At 61.4% G+C, this 20605-nt stretch overlaps 2 protein-coding genes and 1 long non-coding RNA gene across 10 annotated transcripts in view; 1 reads left to right on the top strand and 2 right to left on the bottom strand.

The window, feature by feature from the left end:
• Window positions 1–294: 294 nt before the first annotated feature.
• SPEGNB (SPEG neighbor) lies at window positions 295–2561 on the bottom strand. Its single transcript, XM_072813215.1, has 5 exons — window positions 2414–2561; window positions 2168–2295; window positions 1386–1693; window positions 704–845; window positions 295–534 (listed from the first exon to the last, which is right to left on the bottom strand). Exons 2-5 carry the CDS (start codon window positions 2293–2295, stop codon window positions 396–398), a joined length of 717 nt encoding a protein of 238 aa, XP_072669316.1. The 5' UTR covers window positions 2414–2561; the 3' UTR covers window positions 295–395.
• On the top strand, window positions 1406–5044 carry LOC140625714 (uncharacterized). The gene is made up of 2 exons (XR_012025044.1): window positions 1406–1600; window positions 4178–5044. It is a non-coding gene; the product is annotated as an uncharacterized lncRNA (long non-coding RNA).
• The window catches only part of SPEG (striated muscle enriched protein kinase), a 57565-nt gene continuing 41667 nt past the window's right edge, over window positions 4708–20605 (bottom strand). For 7 of the 8 annotated variants that reach the window (XM_072813202.1, XM_072813204.1, XM_072813203.1 and 4 more), the window contains 19 exons: window positions 19438–19495; window positions 18889–18966; window positions 18605–18783; window positions 18075–18101; window positions 17299–17451; window positions 17073–17115; window positions 16008–16076; window positions 13769–15743; window positions 13394–13525; window positions 9995–10111; window positions 9672–9839; window positions 9438–9560; window positions 9122–9289; window positions 8397–9015; window positions 7696–7935; window positions 7371–7594; window positions 6471–6546; window positions 6124–6273; window positions 4708–5796 (listed from right to left, as the gene is read on the bottom strand). In XM_072813202.1, coding sequence (XP_072669303.1) covers window positions 5604–5796; window positions 6124–6273; window positions 6471–6546; window positions 7371–7594; window positions 7696–7935; window positions 8397–9015; window positions 9122–9289; window positions 9438–9560; window positions 9672–9839; window positions 9995–10111; window positions 13394–13525; window positions 13769–15743; window positions 16008–16076; window positions 17073–17115; window positions 17299–17451; window positions 18075–18101; window positions 18605–18783; window positions 18889–18966; window positions 19438–19495 — 4792 coding nt within the window. In that variant the 3' untranslated portion in view covers window positions 4708–5603. Of the gene's footprint in view, window positions 5797–6123; window positions 6274–6470; window positions 6547–7370; window positions 7595–7695; window positions 7936–8396; window positions 9016–9121; window positions 9290–9437; window positions 9561–9671; window positions 9840–9994; window positions 10112–13393; window positions 13526–13768; window positions 15744–16007; window positions 16077–17072; window positions 17116–17298; window positions 17452–18074; window positions 18102–18604; window positions 18784–18888; window positions 18967–19437; window positions 19496–20605 lie in introns of those variants that run through there. The other variant, XM_072813209.1, reaches the window with a different exon arrangement.

The raw sequence follows: 20605 nt of genomic DNA on the forward strand, positions 1-20605 counted from the left end.
CAGCCTCGGGATGGGCGTGGCGAGGGCGCGAACCGCCGCGAGTGGGTGGGGCTTGAGGTACGCGGAGAAGGAGAAGGCGGAGTCGTAAGCTCCCAGCGCCTGTCCCGCGGGGAGTGAAGGAGCCCGGACGGCGCGAGCTTAGCTCAGGTTTACAGTCTGTGCGCTCAAGCACTGGGCCAGGCCCTCTCCAGACGTTCCTGCCTTAAGGCTCCGCGACCTTGGTGTGTGCATCAGGAGGAAGCGTGGGTGCGAGCGCAGCGCGGAGGAAGCGGCGCCCCAAAGACCAGACAGGCGGAGGGTCAGAGAGAGCAGCTTTATTAAGCAAGACGGAGGAGGGTCGTGGGTGCCACCCACCCCGGGGCTGGGAGCCGGGGCGAGAGGTCCGAGCGTTCCTTTCAGGCCACGTCCACGCGAGCAAAGCTCTGGTCCATGCCCAGGCTGTTCTCCACGTACACCTCGTACTTGCCGCTGTCCTCGGGCGTGGCCCGGCGAATGGTCAGCGTCGTGGTGGTGCTGCCGATCTCGAAGAACACCCTGGCGGGAAGAGGGGGGGTGCGGAGGGCGGGCCGCGGTCAGGTTCCCGGCCCCCGGGCCCGGCCGGTCAGCCAGCTCCGGGCCTGCCTCGCCCTCCCCGCCCCCGGCCCGGCCCGGCCCGCGAGGCTCCGGGGCCCCGTTGCGCCCCAGGGCAGGTCCCCGCCCTCGCCTGTCATCCTCCTCGATGTCCTCCCCGTCCTTGGTCCAGCCGACGTCCGGCGCAGGCTCGCCCATGATCTCCGCGGTCAGCGTCACCGTGGCGCCTTTGCGCGCCTTAGTGTTATCCGGTCCCTTTTGAATCTTCGCAGGGACTGGAAGAAGGGAAAGGGCGTGCGACCCGGCGAGGGTCCTTAGGGGTGAGGCGGGGCAGCGGCCTGTTTCCCCGGATAACACCCGGCCCTAAATAGGAGATGGCTCTAAGCTCGCAGTGTGACACTGGGCATGTCTGGCCCCTCTGGGGTTTCATTTCCTGCGCGGTTAAATCGGACTCGTGGCAGCTCTGCTCCTTCCCACGGTGGGATGAGCGCAAGCCCGGGAGCGGGGTACACCTCTCGGGGCCCCGGAGTCAGCTCTGGGCAGTGCGCAGCCCCTGGGTCGGAGCCCGGAGACCTGCGCCCTCCTTGCGGCGGGGGAGTCGGGGTGGTCGGAGCCCACAGCGGGACTTGCAGTCCGGGTCCGGGGGGGACGGGGTGCTGAGGCGGGGAGGGCTAGCCAGGCCGGGCCCCAGCCCGTGCCCCCGGCGCCTCCGGGACTCGGCCAGGCCCAGCGGGGAGCGCGCGCGGCGCGGGGAGGCGGAGGGGGGGGGGGGCGGGGCGCTCCGCGGGGTGGCGCCGCCGCGGGGGCGCGCGTACCTTCCACGAGGATGCGCGCCGAGTCCGAGCACTGGCCGAAGGGGTTGGTGACGTTGATGCTGTACTGGCCCAGGTCGGCCAGCTCGCCGTCGCGCACCACCAGGGCCACCACGTCGGGGTCCTCGAAGACGTAGCGATACTTGGGCCCGTCGCGCAGCTCCTTGCCGTCTTTGCTCCAGCGGATGAACGGGTCGGGGAAAGCCGAAATGCGGCAGGTGAGCTTGGCCGCGCTGCCCTCGATCAGCACCACGTCCTTGAGCGGCTCCAGCACGCGTGGCGGCCCCTTCTCGCGCAGCTCCTTCCGGGACCTATCCGAGAGCGAGCGCGCGGTCAGGGCCCGGGACCCCCCGCCGCCCACTAGAACTTTAAATGTGGGGGTGGGGGGCAGCCCCAGTGGCGCCGCGGTCTAGCGCCGCCTGCAGTCCAGGGCGTGATCCTGGGGACCTGGGATCGAGTCCCCGCATGGAGCCTGCTTCTCCCTCTGCCTGTATCTCTGCCTCTGTCTCTGTCTCTGTCTCTCTCTCTCTCTCTGTGTCTCTATGAATAAATAAAATCTTTTAAAAAAATGTGGGGGTGGGGCGGGAGGGGCCTGCTCTTGAATTGTTACCCTGAAGAGAGGATTTACTCTTGTCGGCCGCCTTTCTGCACCTGCTCCCGGAGCTCTCCTGAGTCCAGTGACCCCAGCGGGTGGCTAACACTGCCCAGCGCCCACCCACCCTCACGCAGCACTGGCTTTCTGCAGCTCCAGCTCCCCTCCTCCTGACCGTCCCAGGCCCCCTCACCTGTGGCCCCGGTAAGAGGCCTGGATGCGAATGGCCGCTTTCTGGACCTGGGGGTCGTTGATATCCAGGGTACATCCCCGAGGCGGGGCCGAAGCCGCTGGTTTTTTGGCGGGAGCTGCCTTGGACATCTGGGGAGTGCAAAACAGACATGGGGTCTAGGCTGACTCAGAGACTTTGACATTCAGCCTTTCCCCTGTCAATTCAGAGCATCCCGGGGAATGGGAATGTCTGCGAATAGGGACTCACCGCGGGCGGGTGGACTTCCGGACTTGGGTGGACTAGCTGGGTAGCAGGTGGAACAGAGCCCTTCAGGAAGGCACAGTAGGAGCACGGGCAGGTGCTCAGCCCAGGGCCCTGGTTTTATACATCGCTCTTCTCCTTGCCTTGTTTGGCGTGGTTGCCCCAAGCCCCCCAGGGACCCCAGCCCCACCCCCTGACCCAAGCCGGGGCTCCTTATTTAGCCTGAGGATGTTTGGGATGCTGGCTCAGCTGCTGGGGCAGGCCCGAGGGGGAAACCTGAGCAGCTCTGGGGTGCACTTCATGTCAGCACCTGGACAGCTGGGCAGCTGGATGCGGCCCCATCCCCTCCCAGGGCAGGGGGTAACCATCCCACTCCTGGTAGTCCCAGACAAGGGCCCAGGCTGGCAAGAGATTCAGCTCCCCACTGGAGCAGCTTTACCCTCTGGGTCAGTCCCCAGACAGTTGGACAACATGCCCTTCCCTGGACACTGTCAGTTAAAGGGAACGAGTTTTGTGAGGTGTCCCTGAATGAAGCCAGAGTACCGGAGGGACTTCACTGTCCATCCAGCCAATCATGAGGGGACAGTGTGGCTGTCAGGACCCATCCAGAAGCCTTTACTCCCCCCCCCCCCCCCCCCCCCCCCCCCCGTGGAATCCAGGCTTGTCATTCCTGCACTGTGCCCCCTGGCGGCAACCTGAGATCAATCTAGAGGATGGTAAAGATTTTTGAGAACAGCATCGGGTCCTACCACCCTAGTCCCACTCACTTCCTTCCATGTGACACGATAGGGTCTGACTGGGCTGGGTCTGACTGCCCCCGGGGATGGGCATTAGTACTGACTCTCTAGTTCTAGGGTCTCCCAAGCCCCTTTTGGGTCGTAAACTAGTAGACAGGGGCATGAGACTGCCTGGGAGAAGAAGGGGTTTGGTTTGCCCCCCTGGGACTTACCTGGAGTCCAGGCTACCCAACCTAGGGAACCAGATGGAGCCTTGCTTCCACACCTTGTAACTGCCTGCCCAGGTGTAGAGCACTGTCACCTTTTGATCAGAGCAATTTTGACACAGCTCTGCTGACATAAATTACCTTTGCTCCTCCGGGTTTGGAACAAGCAGTTCACATGCCATTTTCAATGGAGATGGGAAGGGAGCTCGAGATCAGAGTGGGGACAGGAGAGGAATTTTACCATTTATCAAGATATGAGTTCAGGCACCTCATTTTTATATGAAAACACTTGCAGTGAGTAGGGGATTAAAGATTCTCACAGGCAAACTGTATATCTTCATCGCTAAAGTGACAGGTGGGCAAGACGTCCCTCTAGTCCCTTCCAGCTGGCTTGAACAGCCTGTTATTTTATGATGATGGGGCTTGCCTCTTCCCTGGGGTCCTGAGAAGCCACAGAGGCTGGGCTGGGCCAGGTTGGGCAAAAGGGTGTTTGGGCCAGAGCCAAGGGACCCTCAACCTCAATCAGCAACACACCAGCGCTAGCCCTCTCCGCCCCGGGTGGGAGGAGACTGTACTCCATTCCCTTTGCCAGGAACGGAGCTCCCAAGCTGGGGGAGAGGCGGGAAACAGCCCCCTCCCTGGACACAAGGAGAACTGGCTCCCCCCTCGCCTCCACCTCTGGGCAGGACAGCTCAGTTGTAGAACCCAGTAGCCAGTCTGTGGTCTTGCAGGGGAGCAGCTGCAGTCAAGCAGCCGTAGCACCCATCAGACTCCCTGGCATGCCACGAGGACAGGGATGTCCAAGTGCGTGTGTCCCCTGGCTCTAGGAGATGCTCGTCTGTGGCCCCACCTCAGCAGACACAGCGACCAGAGCCTCGCGCAGCTGATGCCCCACGTGCCCCGATCGGCGCTCGAACACCAAAGCATGGAGCTGGAGCTGTCCTGGTTTCTTCTGTGGCGCTTCACACCGTCATCGCGATCTCGCCAGTCATCATGATGAAACCCCTCCTGCTCCGGGGCCAGGACCAGAGCCAGCCTGTCTCTGGGGCCGCGCCAGCCTTGGGGTGTGGGCTGGCGCATTCCAAGTTGCAATGACAAATGTGAAAAGAGGTGGGGGCCACCAGAGTCTGGTTAAAGGGTAGTGGTGGAGTCCTGCCAGGCCTCCAGAAACTTCTGGTGCAGAGGCAGAAGCCCCTCCTCCCTCTAGGAATGAGGGAGAGGTGAGGGCCCAGCAGGGTCAGGGTCAGGAGCCTTGTTAAAGCTCTCACTGGATGAGAGAAGGCTGAGATGCCCTCGTGCTGGCACCCCCGGCAATCCTGTACCCCCAGCCTTCCCTCTCCCACAGATCACACGTAGGTCCTGCTGCTTGCCATTTTTATTTTCCTTGTGACAGACAAACAGCTGCACAGACAGCTGGATGGCTGGGGTGAGGGGATGGTCTGGACAACACGGGCAATAGGAATTGGATGGAAGGGAAATTTCATAAAAGTCAATAAATAAATAAATATGAATGGGAGGAAGGGCGAAGGCCACAGGGGGTGGTGGGGACCTCCTTGGGCCAGCACAGAGTGTTCAGAGCTGCATCCACTGGGACGGGGAGGACAGGAAAGTGCTGGCTCCAGTAATCCCTGCCTCCTGACTCTCCCTAGCCCTCCAGCTTCTTCTCGGGATGCTGGCAATTAGCCCACTCCTCCCACCCAACCTAGGTCCTCTCTCCCCCCCCCCACCCCGCCCCGCCTCACTGCCCTCCTTCACATGCTAGCTCTGGCTCCCTAGCACTGTCTCCATGTCCTGTCCCTGCTTCACCAACACTCACTCCCAGCCCGTGGCCCCGACACCCTGGGCTCCTTCCTTTCCCTCCTCTCCAGCTCTTCATACCTTTCCCAGTCCGTTCTCCCCTGGACACACCGTCGCTACCCCCAGAAGCTTCCTCAAGTCTCCTCTCCCTACCCCTTGGCTTCTTTTCCTGACCTCTCACCGGTTCCCTTCTTGCCCTTCCTGTTCCTCTGCTCCTGCGCCCTCACCCCACCCAGCCTGGCCCATGGATCTCGCCCTCAGGCTCTGGCCGGGGTGGCATCGGCAAAGCCCGGGGCCTCTGTCCCTGCAGGTCCATGAGGTAATAGCCCGGCTGGATGTTGCTGCTGGTGATGTCCGAAGCCCCGGGCCCACCTGGCTCTGGATGGGCCCTGGAATGTCCCGCGGCCACAGCGGAACCCCGAGTGGAAGCCCGAGGCCGGGCTGTGGTCCGAGCCGCTAGGGGCTACCCGGGTAGGAGCGGAGCAGCACCTTGTGACGGGTGGCAGCTTCGGCCCGGCGGCGCCGCTGCTCGCCCAGAAACTCCTTGAGCCGGTTGGTAGTGAAGGTGAGCGTCTGGCGGCGCAGCTTCATCAGGTAGGCGTCCTGCAGCCACGGGTGGGCCAGGCAGTCCTGCAGGGAGGGCCGGCTCCTGCCAGGCCCGGCCAGGGCCAGTGAGCCTAGAAGGCTCTGCCTCCCGCCGACCCAAGTCCCAGTCCCATTCACATCCCCATGCCAGGGATCCTGGCCAACTTGGGCTCAGTTTCCCCATCTCTGGAATGGGGAAGGTGATTCGGCCTACCTCACAGGGCTTTAGAAGCACCAATGGTGGGCTTAGAACAACCACTTAGTGATAGCAACAGCGGTATATTAGTGGTGGCCGGGGAGGAATTGGGGGATCTTTGGCTCGGGCTTGGGATTCTGAGGCGGCAATGGGGGCAGGTAATGCTGGGGGGTGGCAAGCTTGGGGCCTACTCACCAGGGATGTACTGAGAGGACCTTTCGTAAGAAGAGTGTGGCGCTTTGGGAGGTGTTGGGGTAGAGCTGGAAGGCATCAAAGCGGCCCCCCACAATCCGAGCCTCTGTTTCCTGGGGGTCTGGCTCATAGAACGGGGAGCGTCCACTGAGCCTGTTGTGGAAACAGTTCAGTTGACACATGTGGACTGTAGGTCAGCTCACAGCCCCAGGGGGACGTCAGTGTGGGGGTTCAGAGGGGCACAGTGCTCAGAGACAGGTCTACTGCATGCCTGGGCTCCCCACACGCGCCACGTTGGGGAGGCTGAGAGGGACAGGGTAGAGGCGGAAGGTGCATCCTAGGGCACTCACATGATGTAAGTGAGCACGCCTGCTCCCCAGATGTCTGTGGCAGAGCCGATGGGATCTCCCTTCACCATCTCAGGAGCTGACAGGAGACAGAGGCCAAGCTGAAGCTTCCTGATGGCAGAGGAGCAGGAGAGACAGGGGAGGCCCCTGGGGGCTTGAGGAGTGGGGCAATGTCCAGGTCACAAGACCCTGGGTACAACCAAAGCAACAGGCCCTGGACCCAGCAGGCCAGATGGGAGTGAGGGTGGCCCCCGGGGGGAGATGTGGGCCACCTGAGGAACCAGCCCAGGTACTGAATGGTGGGGTCCCCAGAACCGGAGAGGAACAGTTGAGTACTGGGGTCACTAGTTCCCTCAGATCAGCACAGAGGCAGGACACCCATTCACCAAGATCATGACCAACCCCACGGCAAAGAGCCTTGGAGATCCGTCCGGCTGGTTCTAATCCCAGGCCTGTGCCTTCTAGCTCTGGGAGGCTGGCGAGTACTACACCTCACTGGCTCTCCCACTTCCTCATCCGTGAAGGGTGGCTTGTAGAGTAACGCCAAGGAGGAGAGCTAATGAACGTCAGGTACTTAGTAGGTGGCTTAAGGGTAGCTGGTTTACCTTACTTATGTATCTGTTAATCATGGACTCTCTGTCCAGTGTCACCAAACCCTGGCTCTACCATTTATAACCGACATTGGACAAATACCTAACCTCGCCACGCCTCTTTTTTGTCTGTAAAATGAGGGTAACGTTATGCCAATCTCCAGGGCTATCCTGAAGGTAAACTGAAAAAAGAAGATGCACAGAGAGGACTGAGTTGGGTGCTTGCACCTGTGTGGGTGAAGGGAGTGAGCCCTGGCCGCTGTCCCTTGGGTAGAACCCCGAGCCCCGAGCCTGGCTGGCACAGCGCCCTCACCCATGAACTCCAGCGTGCCTGTGCGGTGGCCAAGGGGCCGCAGGGCCTGGGGGTTGTAGGGCTGGGCGCTGCCGAAGTCTACAATCTTGAGGGCGTTGTCAGGAGCCAGCAGCAGGTTGTCGGGCTTAATGTCCAGGTGCAGTACGTGGCGGCCGTGGAGGTAGTCCAGGCCTTGCAGCAGCTGCACCACATAGGTGGCCACGTCGTCCTCTGAATACCGGAACCTGGGGGTGGGGGCGGTGCCCAGGCAAAGCAGGTGACACCCCAGCTCAGCTCCCCCTACTCTTGCCCCTCACCCCCCCCACCTCCCAGAGGGCCCAGGCACCTGTCACTGAGCCCACAGAGGAGCTCCCGGTTCCCACAGCTCTCAGCTATGAGCACGAGGTAACGTGGGGTGATGTAAGCTTCGTGCAGGGCCATGAGCCGCTCGTGGTGCAGTGTCCGCAGCACTTCATATTCCTGCAGGACGCGCCGCTTGCCCTCGGCCGCGTAGGGCACGATCTTAGCCACGAACGTCCTCCCGGTGGCGTTCTCCCGGCATGCTCGCACCACACCGAAGCGGCCCCTACATGTGTGGGGTGGGGGAGGCGGGGAGGACACACCACACACTCAGAGGAAAGGAACAGGGACCTCTGGGGGCAAGTATGCAGTGGTTCTGAGTGTGGCCCCTGAAGTTCAGTCCTAGGAACTGTGGTTAGAGTCTCAGCTCCGCCCCTCACTGGCTCTGTACCTCAGGCCAATCCTATAACCTTTCCATCTCAGTATTCTCATCTGTGAAACAGGCGATGGTAATAGTGGTCTCTTTCTCTCTCTCTCTGAGTTGCGAAGAATAAGTGACATCACTTGTTAAAGAGCTTAGCACCGTGTCCCACAGAGGAAATCTGAACTCAGTCATGCCAGGCACCCGGATCTCAGCCCCTCCTCAGCCCCGTCCAGGGCAGCCTGGTCTTCTCTCTGAATGCCTGTGTTCCCTGCGTCCCACTTGCTCCCCCACTCTGTCCTCCTCCCCTTCCTGGACCCACTTGCCTGGCCTTCTCTTCCAGGAAGGTGTAGGGTTTCTGCGGAGGCCCCTGTCGAAGAGTGGTGGCCTCCGGACTAGGAGAGCTGGGGAGACCACCCACAGCAGGGCTGACCACCTCCTTGGCCGGGCTGAGGCTTCGTACAGTCACCTTGGGCTCAGGAGGGGGCTCGGGGGCTGGGGGCTCAGGGGCTGGGGGCGCAGACACAAAGGAGGTCACCATGTACAGGGGAGTAGAGGAGGCCGCTGGTTTCGCCCCCGGAGGGGTGGAGGCTGGGGTTGGGGTCCCAGTGTCAGGGACGGAAGACTTGGGCTCACTCGGGGTGGCCTGGGCACTGGGTGGGGTGGGCTCTGCTTGCTGGGCAGGCTGCAGGCCCCTGTGCTTTCGTGGGGGAGTTTGGGGGGGCGGACCTACAGCCTTGAGTGAGGACAAGGCCTGGCTGGGGGGTGCTGGAGGAGACGAGGGGCTGAGAGTGGCCAGCGTAGGGGCTGCAGGAGCAGGAGTGGAAGCTGGGGTGGGGGTGGGGGATGGGGCCAGTGAGGTAGGAGAGTGAGGCGGCGGGCTCCTGGCCGGCCCTGAGGTAACAGGGGCGTCTTGGTGAGCAGCAGATGGCAGGACTGAGGAATCTAAGCAAAGACAAAGAAAATCGTCACCTGCTGCCCCGCGCTGGTGAAACCAGGGTGCTCAGGGGCCCCTCTGTTCTCTGGCCACCCCCCTACTTGCCCCACTGACCTTGCGCGCCCCTGACGACGACCTTCTCAGAGGGGTTGCTGAAAGGCCCCTGCCCGGCACGGTTGGCGCAGGCCACCCGGAATCTCATGGTCACACCAACCGGCAGGTGGGTCACGTTGTAGTAACAGTCGACAATGCCTGAGCTAACGGGGTGCCAGGCCGACTCCCCTGTGGCAGCACGGGGGAGGGGCTGAGGCCACAGGAGGGGTGGCCCAAGCCCTCCGGGCTGTGAGGAGCCCAGGGAGGGTGATGGTCCCCAGGGCTTGTGCGCCTTCCGCCCCCCACCCCCTCCTCCCACCGGCCTGACCGCCCTCACCATCCACCCGCCGCTCCAGCGTGTACGTGCAAGGTGCCCGGCTGTCTCCCGGCTTCCAGAGCACCAACGCCGTGTCCTGGTAGGTCTGGGGCACCTCAGGAGGAGCTAACTTTCCTGGGATGCCTGGCAAGAGGAGGGGAGCCCCAGTGAGCCCCTCTATGCAGCTCCAGGCCCTTCCAGCCCTACCCTACCACGTGCCATCACTGCCCCCCTCAGTCCCTGCCCCAGGCTCACGGGCCACAGCCACGGTGCAGGAGCTGGTGATGCTGCCTAGGACGTTGGTGGCTGAGCACTCGTAGAGCCCAGCATGTCGCTTGCCCGCCCGGGGGATGCTCAGCAGCTGCCGTCCATCTTTGCAGGACACGATGATCACTGACGGCTCTGATTGTAGGGACTGCTTGTCTAGGGGCCGGGAGGAGCACAGGGGGCTGCTGAGTGAGACAGCACATGGGGTCCTGCAGCGGCCCCCCCTGCCCTGGGTTGCCACCTCCCCTGAGCATCCCCTGGCCTTGGGGCCACTTGCCTACTCCCCGCCACCGTGAGAGAAGCACTCTTACCTTTCATCCAGGAGATGCGGGGTGTGGGGCAGGCCGCTGGCAGGCAGAGCAGGGTGGCTGCCTCTCCCTCCAGCAGCACCTGGTCCTTGAGTTTGATGTGGAAGACCGGGGGGAAATCTGGCGGGAGGACAGAGATAGCCATGGGTGTGTGGGAACCCTGGCTCACTGACTGGCTGAGGGAGGGGACGGCGTGTATGAGGGCTGGTGCTGCCAGTGGGGAGCAGATTGGAAGGTTGTCTCTTCTCAGTCAGATGTGGGAAGGAAAACCCCAAGTCGTGCCATCAGGAATTTTCTTTGGGTTCAGTATCATCTTCCCTGGGTGTAGTGCTATCTTTTCCTTTCATTGACTATGAAAGATGCTTGTGAGCTATGTCATAGGTTTCTAAACCACTTGGAGCGGGGCCTGGAACGAAGTAGGTGTTCTATAAGCATTTGTTAAATAAAATAAAAATAAATATGGATTAAGATTCTATACTGATTAAGATTCTGCAATGCCCATTCCCTCTGAGGCACCACAGGGCAAGTGACAGGATCCAGTGACCTGAGCAGAGACTCCTGGGATTGAACATAACATTCAATCAAGAGGGGTAGTCTCTGGGCACCTGGGTGGCTCAGTTGGTTAAGCATCTGCCTTCAGCTCAGGTCATGATCCTGAGGTCCTGGGATCAAGCCCCATGTTGGGCTCCCTCAGGGAGCCTGCTTCTCCCTCTCCCTCTGCTCCTCTCTGCTGCTCATGCTCTTGTGCTCTCTTTCTCGCGCTCACTCTCTCAAATGAACAAATAAAATCTTTTTTTAAGAAGATTTTTTAAGGGCAGCCCGGGTGGCTCAGTGGTTTAGTGCCACCTTCAGCCCAGGGCCTGATCCTAGAGACCAGGGATCTAGTCCCATGTCGGGTTCCCAGCATGGAGCCTGCTTCTCCCTCTGCCTGTGTCTCTGCCTCTCTCTCTCTGTATCTCATGAGTAAATAAAATCCTAAAAAAACAAAACAAAACAAAACAAAAAACACAAAATGTACAGTCTCAAAAGATCTAAAGTCAAGGCAAACAGGGCACACCCCGGAAGTGTGTCAGCCTCCCCGGCCCCTCGTCCCACCTGGGGTCTTGTACATACTCCTTCAGGTCAGCTAAGTAGTGAGAGCTTCTGGAGGGACAAGGGACAGTACCTGGATGACCTTGGACCATATTTTGTCTGTAAATTGAGGAAAACCACAATACGAAGCTCCTAGGCTTTGGTGAGGATTAAGAGGCATGTGAAGTGCTTCACACGGGTCTAATATATGACAAACACTCATACGTGTCAGCTTTTATTGTTGCTGTGATTACTGCGCCTCTGCGTGCCCAGGAGAGGAGTCAGGGACAGACTCCCAGAGAAAGAGGCTGTTTCAGCAAAGCTGACCTCCTAGCCGGCTGGTGAACGTGCCCGTGGCTGAGCTGTGGACGGGCCAAGGTCTTCCCTGCACTGCAGCCCACCTGTGGCTCCTTGGTGTCATGAAGATTTGCCTTCCTGCTCCCGGGGAAGTCTCCTTAGAAAAATCCCAATCTGGTCCAGACCCCTGGGGTGTGGGGTAAGGGGTACATTATTCCCCATGGGCAGAGAGAGCTGAGGGGACCATACCCCTGGGAGCCCCAGTTACTGCCTGTCTGAAGAACCGGGAGGGAGTGAAGGTGGGAACGACCTGAGCAGGGGAGGAATGCTGAGCCGGAGTGAATACCAGGACAGGGACACCTGGGTGGCTCAGTGGTTGAGCGTCTGCCTTCGGCTCAGGGTGTGATCCTGGGGTCCGGGAATTGAGTCCCGCATTAGGCTGCCTGCAGGGAGCCTGCGTCTCCCTCTGCCTGTGTCTTTACCTCTTTCTGTGTCTCTCATGAATAAATAAAATCTTAAAAAAAAAAAATACTAGGACACCTAGCACGACCCTTCACTTTCATGCTATACCCCAGTGTCCCCAAGGAGGGGTCCCACACCAAGGCTCCAACGACACAAGGTAAATATAGTTTCATCAGTGGCTGCCTCCAGACCAAGTGAGGGTACTGGGTAGGGGACAGAGAGGGGGGACCAGGAGGAGAGGTGAAAGGTAACCCCAGCTCAGCCCCGCCAGTCCCACCCCAATCCCTCGGAGGCCAGCCCAAGTTGTTAAAGTGGATAGGGACAGCCTTCTGCCGGCAGGGAGGGGGGAGAGGATGAGGTAAGGGGACACTGCCTCGGCAGGGAATTAGCTGCACAAGCAAAATGGAGCTGGGAGAGTAGCCCCAGTGGGAAGGAGTCAGCTGTCCCCAGGCCTCAGGGCTGGCTTATCTCTCTTTCCCTGCCTTTTCTACCCCTGCCCCCACCGGCTGGCCTCCTTCCCTCCTCTTTGCTGGCTACAGCCCCTGCTGCCTCAAGGAAGACACCCCAGCTCCCCTGGCCAAAGCTGGACACAATCACCCCAAGCACAGCTGCGGCACGGCAGGGACGGCGCTGAGGGGTTTTATTAGGGAACTGGTGACTGATAGAGATCCTGCACACAGCCTGGCTTGGTGGGCCCGCTCCTATCTGCGTGCTGGTCTGGGACACCTGGCCCCTGAAGCCTTTGCTTATGGTCCCTGAGTAATGATCCCATTTCGAGTGGGAGAGTGGGGTGATCCCAGGTGGAGAAGACCTCTCTCCCTGCAGCCCCAGGACACCTGGGCAGAGAAACAGAGCAGGGCATATCCCAAGTCCCCCTCCCCGCAGCAAAAAGCCCTGATGGCTGCTTGTCCCTTCTGTGGGGGCAGGGAGGATGACGGGGAAGGACAGCCAGGGTGCTCAGGGCTATGGAGGAATGGGGAATTGGGGGCACAGTACAGATTGTGGGCTTCTGGGCTGGGAGAGAGAGTGTCCTTGAGCGTGCATTCAAGCACACACACATTTGGAGGGGAGCTGTGGGGTCAGGGGAGCCTTATCCTATGCTCCTTCAGATCGCTGCTCACTTACAGACACCTGTTAGGGTCTCTTAGGGTCTCTGGTGAGCGAGGAGGCTAGCCAAGAGAGGCATAAGTCTGGTGTCCCAAAGCCACCTCTGGGGTCGGGCTGCAGAGGACCATTCAGCCCAACTCTTTGGCTGCTCCACTTACTTACTACACCAGCTCTGTGACTTGGATGAGCTCCTTAGCGCGGCTAAGCCCGGTTCCTCACCGGTAAAATGGGGACAGTGGTGAGAATAGTTCCTAAACAACGTGGGAGGGTTGGAGGAGGCAGCGCTCCCAAAGCGATTCTAGGACAGGCAGCATCACTAGTTGATGGAACCAGTTAACGCCGTTCTTATGGTTTTCCTGCTTCCAGGGCCCTTCCACGACTGCGCAGGCTCCTCAGGGGGGCTCCACCCGCGATGCCTGCCCCTGGGGCCGGGAGGGGGCGGCGCACCCAGCAGGCCTCTATTACCTGACTCACTGCGCACGTACTGGTGCCCCAAGTCCTCCTGGGCACCGGCGGACAGGTTGGGCTGTGATAACCCCTTGTCCTTTCGCAGCCGGGAGAGGCCCCAGCGCCGCCGGCTTCGGCTTTCCCCAGGAGCTGCGGAGACCCAGACCCATGAGCGCTCGCGCAGCCAGTCCTAGGAAGCTCCCTGCGGGGCTCAGCCCAGAGCAGCAGAGGTGCAGCAGGCCCCGCACCAGGCGCACCAGGCGCACCAGCCTCGGCCGCTCGGCCTGCCGCCGCCCCCGCCCGCCAAGCCCGGGGGTCCCTTCCAGAGCCGCCCTGCAGCGCTCCCGGGCCCCGCCCCGCCCCGCCCCTGCCGTCCCGCCGCCCCGCGCTCACCTGAGGACCCCGACGTGGCGCTGGCCTCGGAGCCCAGGGACTCGGCGGAAGGCGCGCCGGCGCCGGCCTGGGCCGCCAGCTGGTTGTGCGCGAGGCCGAGGCGCCGCAGGCTCTCGCCCTCCGACGTGGCCCGGCGCAGGCGCCCGAACAGGGGCGTGCTGCGGCCCGACGCGCCCCCCGAGTCCTCGCTGCTGCCGCTGCGCTGCAACCGGCTGGACAGGCGCTCCAGCGTGGAGCTGAGCCGCCGGCGCACGGCCAGCACCGGGGAGCCCCGGGCCGAGCTGCCGCCCTCCGAGCTCTCCCCGTCCCCGCCGCGGGGCTCCCAGGCCGGGTGGCGCTGCGCCGGCGGGGTCCGCCGCAGACGCTGGGACAGCGACAGCGACAGGCGGCGGACGAGGCCCGGCTCCCCGAGCGGCCTGAGGTCCTGCACGGAGCGGGAGCGCTCGGGCCGCCGCACCAGCTCCAGGGGCGTGCCCGCCGGGCTGGGCCGGTACATGCCGTCCTCCTCCTGCGCGCCGCGGAACGGGCCCCGCTCCTCGGAGCGCGAGCGGCTCAGCAGCCGCAGCCCCCGCGACAGGGGCGACTCGCGGCTGCGCTTGAACTTGGCCTCGAACACGGCCTCTGACTCCAGGTTCTCGATGCTGCTGCTGAGGCTGCTCCCTGGCCTGCGGGGCACTGTGGGGACCCGAGCTTTCTCGGCCAGCACGGGGTGCGCCCCAGCCGAAGGCACGCGCTTCTCCGAGGCCCCCGGGGGTGGGGAGGCCACGCGGGCGAACACGGCCGGGTGGGGCCTGGGTTCGGCTGGAGGTGCCCCGGGGCTCTGCAGGGGGCCTCGCGTGTGGCCTGACAGCTGGAGGGACTGCATGATCTGGGCATAGGGTGTGAGGGGGGGCTCTGGGCTTCGAGGTGCCAGGGCAGGCTGTGTAGGCTTGGGGGCTGGGACTGGCTCTAGCCTGGACTCTGGGGCCTTCTCTTGGGCAGGCTGGGGCGCCACGGGCTGCGGGGCATCGCTGGGTGTGCTGGCAGCAGGCTTCAAAGACTTGGGGGCACTGGGTTTGGAGGCACTGGGCCTCGCCGGGCTGGGTGGCTGGGCCTCACTGAGGGCGGACAGGGAGGGAGACTCCTGCAGCCTGCGGGCCCCAAGCCTGGCCACGGGGATCTCGAGGGGCGCCCCAGCGCGGCGGTGCCGGCCCCGGGGCTCCGCCTCACCCTGCGAGAAGCTGCTGCTCTTCTGCAGGCCCCGTGTCTCAGGTGGGGGCTGGTGGCGAGGTGCTGCCTCGCTGGAGGCGGCCCGTGCCAGCCGGGGATCCCGGGCCCGGCCCCCTAGGCTCTCTAGCAGAGGGCCCCTGAGGCCACTGACCTTACCATCCTCAGGGCCTCCCCGCAATAGCCGCTGGCGCAGGGCCTGCAGCCTCTGGGCGTACTCGCCCTCACCCAGGCCTCCCCGGGTCAGGCGGGTGGCCCCCGGGCTGGGGCTTCGGCGCTGCGGCAGCTCCACAGAGGCCGCCTTATGCAGGCCCCGGCCCGGCTCCCTTGGCCCGGCCCGGGGCAGGGCGCTCTCGGCAGAGCTGCCCCTCCGGAGCTCTCTCCGCTGGGGGCTGGACCCAGCTTGGGGCTCCTGGCCTGGGGAGGGGAGGGCCTGAGGGCTGGGGGCCTCCTGCTCCCGAGAGGGGGCCCTTCCCTGCTCCTGCCAGTCCATGGGGGTGGCCACCCCAGCCTCTGGGGTCCCCAGGGCCTCATCTTCAGTGGGAATGTCAGTGAGGGACACCCGGGAGCCCGAGAACTCGGGCTGCAGTGGCCGGGGCACAGAAGGCAGCTCCTCCAGCTCTTCCTCTTCTGAGTCAGAGGAGGATGACAGCCCCCCACTGGGGGGTGGTCTTCTGGGTACGGCTACCCACACCCGCTCCGGGGGTGCCCGCAGCAGCTCAGGGATGGGGCGCAGCACCAGGTGGCACTTGTAGCTGATCTGGGAGCGCTGGGGACAGGGTGCTGCGGTCAGACCCAAGAGGGCCCCCTAGGGCCAGACTGGCCCACTCAGGCCCACCTCAGCCCCTCGGGGAGGAGACAGAGGGCAGGCAGAGGGTCGGGGAACAGAAGCGAAGCTGGGAGCTGAGAGAACACAAAGTGGATGAAGATACACGAGCAGGAAGTGAGGACACAGGATAGAAACAGGCAGGGCCGGAGAGCAGAACTAGAGTAGAAGGTGGGAGGCATGGAGGCAGCACCCGGGCAAACTCACCTGCCACCGCCGCCGAGAAAGGAACAGCTTTAGGTGATCCGTGCTCACCTCTGCGCCCTTTGCCTGCGTCTGCAAACCCAGGAAAGAGGGCCTGAGAGAAAGTCCTCCATCAACCTAGATCCTCAAGGTGTGGCATTGGAGAGACAAAGTCCACAGGAGAGGACAGTGGCCTGAGCAGCACCGAGTCCGGGATCCTTGGGGCCCCCTTTCTCCTTAGATCTGTCACAACTCCCACAGCCAAGGTGCCTGGGGTTGGACAAAATCCCTGAACATAGGTGGGGAGGCAGAAAACGAGTGGCTCTCGGAGTGGGCTTTGGGGCTTACTCCGGGGCTCAGGGCCCTGTCCTGGTACACTGGCTGCCCTCAGGAGCCTGTGCTTATTAGGCCCCTGGCCTGGGCTCCACTCCCCCAGCCTACCACCTGTCCCCAGGTAGAGCCAGCATCCCAGACATCTGGAGCTTTGGTGGCCCAGACCAACACAGATGCTCCCCCCAGCCACCCACCCAGGCTTTATGATCTGAGAGGCCAGGCTCACACTCCAAAGGACAGATTCTGGGATAACTTCAACCTTCAGTTGACCCAGCACAACACTCAATGGATGGCTCACTCACTCCTTCTGGGTCATCTGCTGAACTCCACCCCTCTGCCTGGCATTGTTCCCTGCAGTCCTGGAGTCTAGAGAGTTCTGGCCACATGAACCAGGAGGCCAAGCCAGCCAGGCCACCCACCCACCACAGTGCAGGACACATAGGAGTGAGCAGGACCTGAGCTGGACTTGAGAGGCAGGGGAAAGCCTGATGAGGAACGCCCAGGATGGGGTGGGGGGGCACCCAGAACTGTGCTTTGGAGTCCATGATACCCCAGCTTAAGCCTGTTTCCTTATCAGCAAAATAGAAGTAATGTATAAAGTCTCTCTGCAGAGCTATGGTGAGGCTGACGGACCATGCATGTATCAACTGCCTATCATGACTACTGCACACAGTAGGCACTCAATCAATGGGGCTGTTAATAACGGTCCCCCTCCTCCCACCCCTGGTACCACACTACCTTGCAAGACTAACTCACTTTGAACCAAGGATGTTCCAGGGTCTCCTCTGCGGTTGGCCTCCTAGAAGGAAATGAGGATTAGGAAGGGATTTATTTATCACTCATGCAGTGAGCCCTCCCATAAACGGGAACACGGGGCCTGCGAAGAGTCGGGAGGATGACTGTCCAGGGGCAGAGGCTAGGGCAGGAGTGGGGGGTGGAGGGGACTCTGTGGGTCAGGGGCTCCCCAGGGCCCTGTACTCACAGCCGGTCCTGCACCAGCACTTTGATGAGGAAGCCCCGGGCCTCCCTGCTCAGGCTCAGAAATGTGGTCTCCTCGAAGGCCACGTTGTAGTTTTGAATGTTCATCAATGTCGTCCGATCATTTTCCCCAACAAATGGGGAGATCCCCGTCAGACTGCAGAGGAAGAGAGGGCTGGCAGGAGGTGGGCAGGGTCCTGGGGCTGAGGCAGAGATGACGAGGGATGCCAGGGGACACGCGGGGCTGGGGACAGAGCCCTGGGGCTACGGGGACGGCAGAGGCCGGGTGCCTCTGAGCAGAGGGTAGGTAGTCTCTTTCAGACTCCTGCCTGTGCTGCCCACCCTCCAGCCCCCAGCAGGGGAGGCAGCAATACTGCCCTGAGAACCTGGCCCCCAGCTCCCTGCCCTGGGCCCATCCTTCAGAGGACCTCCAGTCGTGGCCTGTCCCTGAGGTGAGGAGCCTGAGCCTGAGCCTCCCACTCTATGCCTGTCTGAACACCCAGGGCCCCACCGTCCCCTGCCTAGATGGCACTAAGCCCCACACGCAGCCACGCACACAGGCTGCCAGCGAGCCTGCCCCTATGGAAGAGCATGGTGGTAGACAGAGCTTGGACCCGCAGACTAGGGCATCCACATCCATGCTCATGAGGCCCCTTGTGGTGCATGTGGAGCAGGGGTGTGGAGCAGGGGTACATGGCAGGCCCCAAACTGCAGATGTTAGGGGTGGGCTTGCTAGGAGACCATCGGAAACTGGGGCCCTGAGTGCAGAGGGGTCCTTACCAGAGGAAGGCAACAACGCCCACAGGCCTGTGGGAAAAGGAGAGTAAGAGGTGGGTAAGTAGACGGCGGCCCACCACCCACCAGAAGGGAGTGGACCTCTGCTCCCCCTCATCCAGGGAAGAGGGACCTCGCTGAGACAGATGGGCACCAGGATGCCTCCTTCAGGGGGACTCTCAACCCAGAGGTCCCCAGGTCCCTGGAGAGTCAAGGGTCATGGCGGGGCCAGCCCAGCAAGCATAGAGGAGTCTGGGGACCAAGGGGCCGTGCCTGCCTCACGACAGCAGAGAGGGCCCCCATCTAGGGGAATCAGGAGCCAAGACAGGACAGGAGAAGGCCTTGAATGATCAGGTCAGTTCTGATGAGCAGCAGGTAGTAACAGGGGCAAGGGTGCCTGGGAGCTATACCACCAACCTCCTATCAGAGAAGGGAGCTGGGCTTGGTAAGCCCCACTCACCAGGGAGCCAGGCCCCAGCGCAGCACGGAGGGGAGCTACCCTGGTCCACCCCAGCAGCCCAGCGTGCCCACATTACCAGACATCGGTGACCCCAGACACAGGGGTCTGGTTGACAATCTCAGGTGCCACGAACTCAGGTGTGCCGTATCGGCAGTACTGGGGCTCCCCCGGGGTCAGCTCCTGGGCATTCCCAAAGTCACAGATCCTCACCTGCTCTTCACCCTCGGCACCATCCCAAACCATCAGGTTCTCAGGCTGCGGAGCACAAGGAAGGGCATGGGAGCTGAGCCAAGGGGGGAGGATGCAGCACCACCTGCCTCCCACCCAGGCGCCTGCTCCCTCGCCCCATCTGCACCTCACCTTGACATCCAAGTGCAGCACGTGGTTCTCGTGCAGGTAGCATATTCCCTCTAGCACTTGCTGCATGTAGGTCCGGATCTGTGGGAATGGGAGGCCCAAAGTCCGTGGGGAAAGGGTGGGGTATTATGTTTGATCATGGCCAGAACTGTGGCAAGAGGCCAGGCCAGGCCTGAGAAGTAGCCTTCAGGTGGCTGGTGCAGGTCTGAGATCTAGGGCCTCCAAGTACAGCTGCACAGGTGGTGCATAGCTCAATTACGGAGGGAGCCATGTGCATTATAATAAATAGAACCGTGCAGTGCACAACTTACACCGCGCTACATGGCAGGACAGCAGTGAGACTGCGTAGAGTCTAGGTGGGGCTCCTTCGGAGAGAAATGTCTGAGGAATGTTTATGTGAGGAAACTGGGTAGCAACAGAGGTAGGGGCCGCCACCATCCCAGGCCTATTCATGGGCACCGATGGCAGGCCCAGGACCCACCCCTCGGTTCTCAGAGCTCAGGTGGGTAAACAGCAGTGCCCAACCTGACCCCGACCACCCTCTGCCCTCACCTCAGACTCACACACGGTGGGTTTCCTGGCCATTCTCTCCAGCAGCTCTTCCGTGCATCTGTGTCCCGGATCAAGGAGAACAGTGACCAGTGCCAACTTCTGGGCCCTCCCTGGGCAGTGCCCTCTACCCCTAGAGCTCAAGTCAGACCCCAGGTCTGCACGGTTCTCCTTCCCCTTAAAGCACATCTAATACCAGTTCGCAGGCATGTTTCTACCCTTCCCCCCATCATCAGGTGGGGGGCACAGAGAAGACCCCCCTGCTTGACCTCTCCTTTGCTGTGGGATCTCAGGCAAGTTACCCAATATCTTTGAGCTCAGGCTGACTCAGGTGTAAAACAGGGATGACATCTCTCAACCACCCTGCTAGGTATTTAACAAAATCAAGTTAGACCAGAGTTTTGTTGACCATGGATGCAACTTCCTGCCTCCATTTGAGAATGAGCTAGAAGCCTACGACATGTAACAGCTGGGCATTTTGCTGAAGGCCGGGTTCTAACAGTGCAGACTGGGAGGCAGGAATGAAGGATGCGGCCACCCTGCTAACGGGAAGGACAAGCTGACCACCCAGCATCCTTAGCACGGTGTGCCTCTGTTTAACCAGAGCTCTCACGAAAGGATAAAAATCCATTCTTTATGAAAACAGCCTCCCAGATACAGCTAGTGCTTATGCTCATCTGAAACAGGGTCGCTCTGAACCCCCGGATATACTGTACTGCACGTCGTGCGCACACCTTTTGTTAGCTGGGTAACCTGTAACTCTGGATGAGTTACTTAACCTCTCTATACCTCAGTTTTATCATTTGCAAAATGGGGATATAATAAAAGGGGTGCCTGTGGGAGCTCAGTAGGTTGAGCATCCGACTCTTGGTTTCAGCTCAGGTCCTGATCTCAGGGTTGTGGGATCCAGCCCTGCCTTGGGCTCTGCCCACAGCACAGAATCTGCTGGGGTGGGGGGGAGGGTCTCTCCCTCTCCCTCTGCCCCTCCCACCCTCATCTCTCTAAAATAAATAAATCCTATTAAAAAAATGGAGATAAAAACAATTCCATGAGATAGGTATACAGGAGGATGAAATAGGTTAATAGTCTTCGAATTCCTAGAGCGCTGCCGGGAACACATTAAATGCTATGTAGGTTTAAGCTGAAAAATAAAAAGAAAAAGGTGGTTGGA

This window comes from Canis lupus, chromosome 36 (genome assembly GCF_048164855.1).
Source record: "Canis lupus baileyi chromosome 36, mCanLup2.hap1, whole genome shotgun sequence".
Taxonomy (NCBI): domain Eukaryota; kingdom Metazoa; phylum Chordata; class Mammalia; order Carnivora; family Canidae; genus Canis; species Canis lupus.